The following is a 1,229-nucleotide window of genomic DNA, read 5'->3' as shown; positions in this document are numbered from 1 at the left end:
GCTGTACCCGCAGTGTCACACACACAGGATGTCACAGTGTCACAGTGTCACAGTGTCACACAGATGATGTCACACAGTGTCCCCGTGTCCCCGCAGGTTCCTGGAGGCCGGTGGCTACGTGCTGTACCCTCAGATCGGCGACCGCCTGGACCTGGTGTGCCCGGGGGGGGCGGGGTACGAGTACTACAAGCTGTACCTGGTGGGGGGGGCGCAGGCGCGGCGCTGCCAGGTGCCCCCCGCCCCCACGCTGCTGCTGACCTGCGACCGCCCCCAGCGCGACGTGCGCTTCACCATCAAGTTCCAGGAGTTCAGCCCCAACCTCTGGGGACACGAGTTCCGCCGCCAGCACGACTATTACATCATCAGTGAGCCGTGACGTCAGCGCCGGGGGGCGGTGTCAGCGCTGGGGGGGTGTCATCGATGGGGGGTGATGTCATCGATGGGGTGATGTCATCGCTGGGGGTGGTGGCATCGCTGGGGGCGATGTCACCGCTGGGGGTGATGTCATCGCTGCGGGTGGTGTCATTGGGGAAGGGGAAGGGGTCGGGGGGTGTTTTGGGGGGGTCTTTTGTCATCAAAGGGGCTCTGGTGACGTCAGCAGGGTGGTGATGTCATGGAAAGGGTGGTGATGTCATAGCGAGGGGTGGTGATGTCATCGGGGAGGGGATGGAGGGGAGGGGGCAGCTGTAGGGGGGGCTTTGGGGAGGGTCTTGGGGCTCTTTTGCTGTCAGGGAGGTCCCGGTGATGTCATTGGGGTGTGATGTCATCAGGTTGTGATGTCATCAGAAGCATGAGTGGCATCTCTGATGTCATCGCTGATGTCATCACAGGGGAGTGATGTCAATGGCACGATGTCATGGGGGGAGGTGACAGCAGTAGGGAGAGAGTGATGCAATGATGACGTCACTCGCTACCCCTGTGACGTCATCAATATGAGACAGGGTGAGGCTGTGACATCACTGGTGTGGGCAATGACGTCACAGGGTGTGACATCACCTCAATGGGCGATGACATCAAGGCAGGGGCATGACCGTGGGGGGTGGGGGTGTGTGTTTGATGACGTCACCGATGACGTCACCGCGCCCCTCCCCGCAGCCACGTCGGACGGGACCCCCGAGGGGCTGGAGAACCGCCAGGGCGGGGCCTGCCTGACGCGGGCCATGCGCGTCACCCTGCGCGTGGGACAGCGTGAGTGGCCCCTCCCCCACCCCGCCCCGCCCCTCCCCCCG

At 63.7% G+C, this 1,229-nt stretch overlaps 1 protein-coding gene across 1 annotated transcript in view; it reads left to right on the top strand.

The window, feature by feature from the left end:
* Positions 1 to 96: 96 nt before the first annotated feature.
* LOC121351889 (ephrin-B3-like) overlaps positions 97 to 1,229 on the top strand; it is a gene marked incomplete at both ends in the record, with an annotated part of 2,137 nt that continues 1,004 nt past the window's right edge. Inside the window, 2 exons of the mRNA XM_041464321.1 lie at positions 97 to 365; positions 1,096 to 1,188. Coding sequence (XP_041320255.1) covers positions 97 to 365; positions 1,096 to 1,188 — 362 coding nt within the window. The remainder of the gene's footprint in view (positions 366 to 1,095; positions 1,189 to 1,229) is intronic.

Source organism: Pyrgilauda ruficollis, unplaced genomic scaffold (assembly GCF_017590135.1).
Source record: "Pyrgilauda ruficollis isolate IOZ18807 unplaced genomic scaffold, ASM1759013v1 scaffold1786, whole genome shotgun sequence".
NCBI lineage: Eukaryota > Metazoa > Chordata > Aves > Passeriformes > Passeridae > Pyrgilauda > Pyrgilauda ruficollis.
Note: the sequence above shows the minus strand (reverse complement) of the source record. Positions and strands in the feature narration are given on the sequence as shown.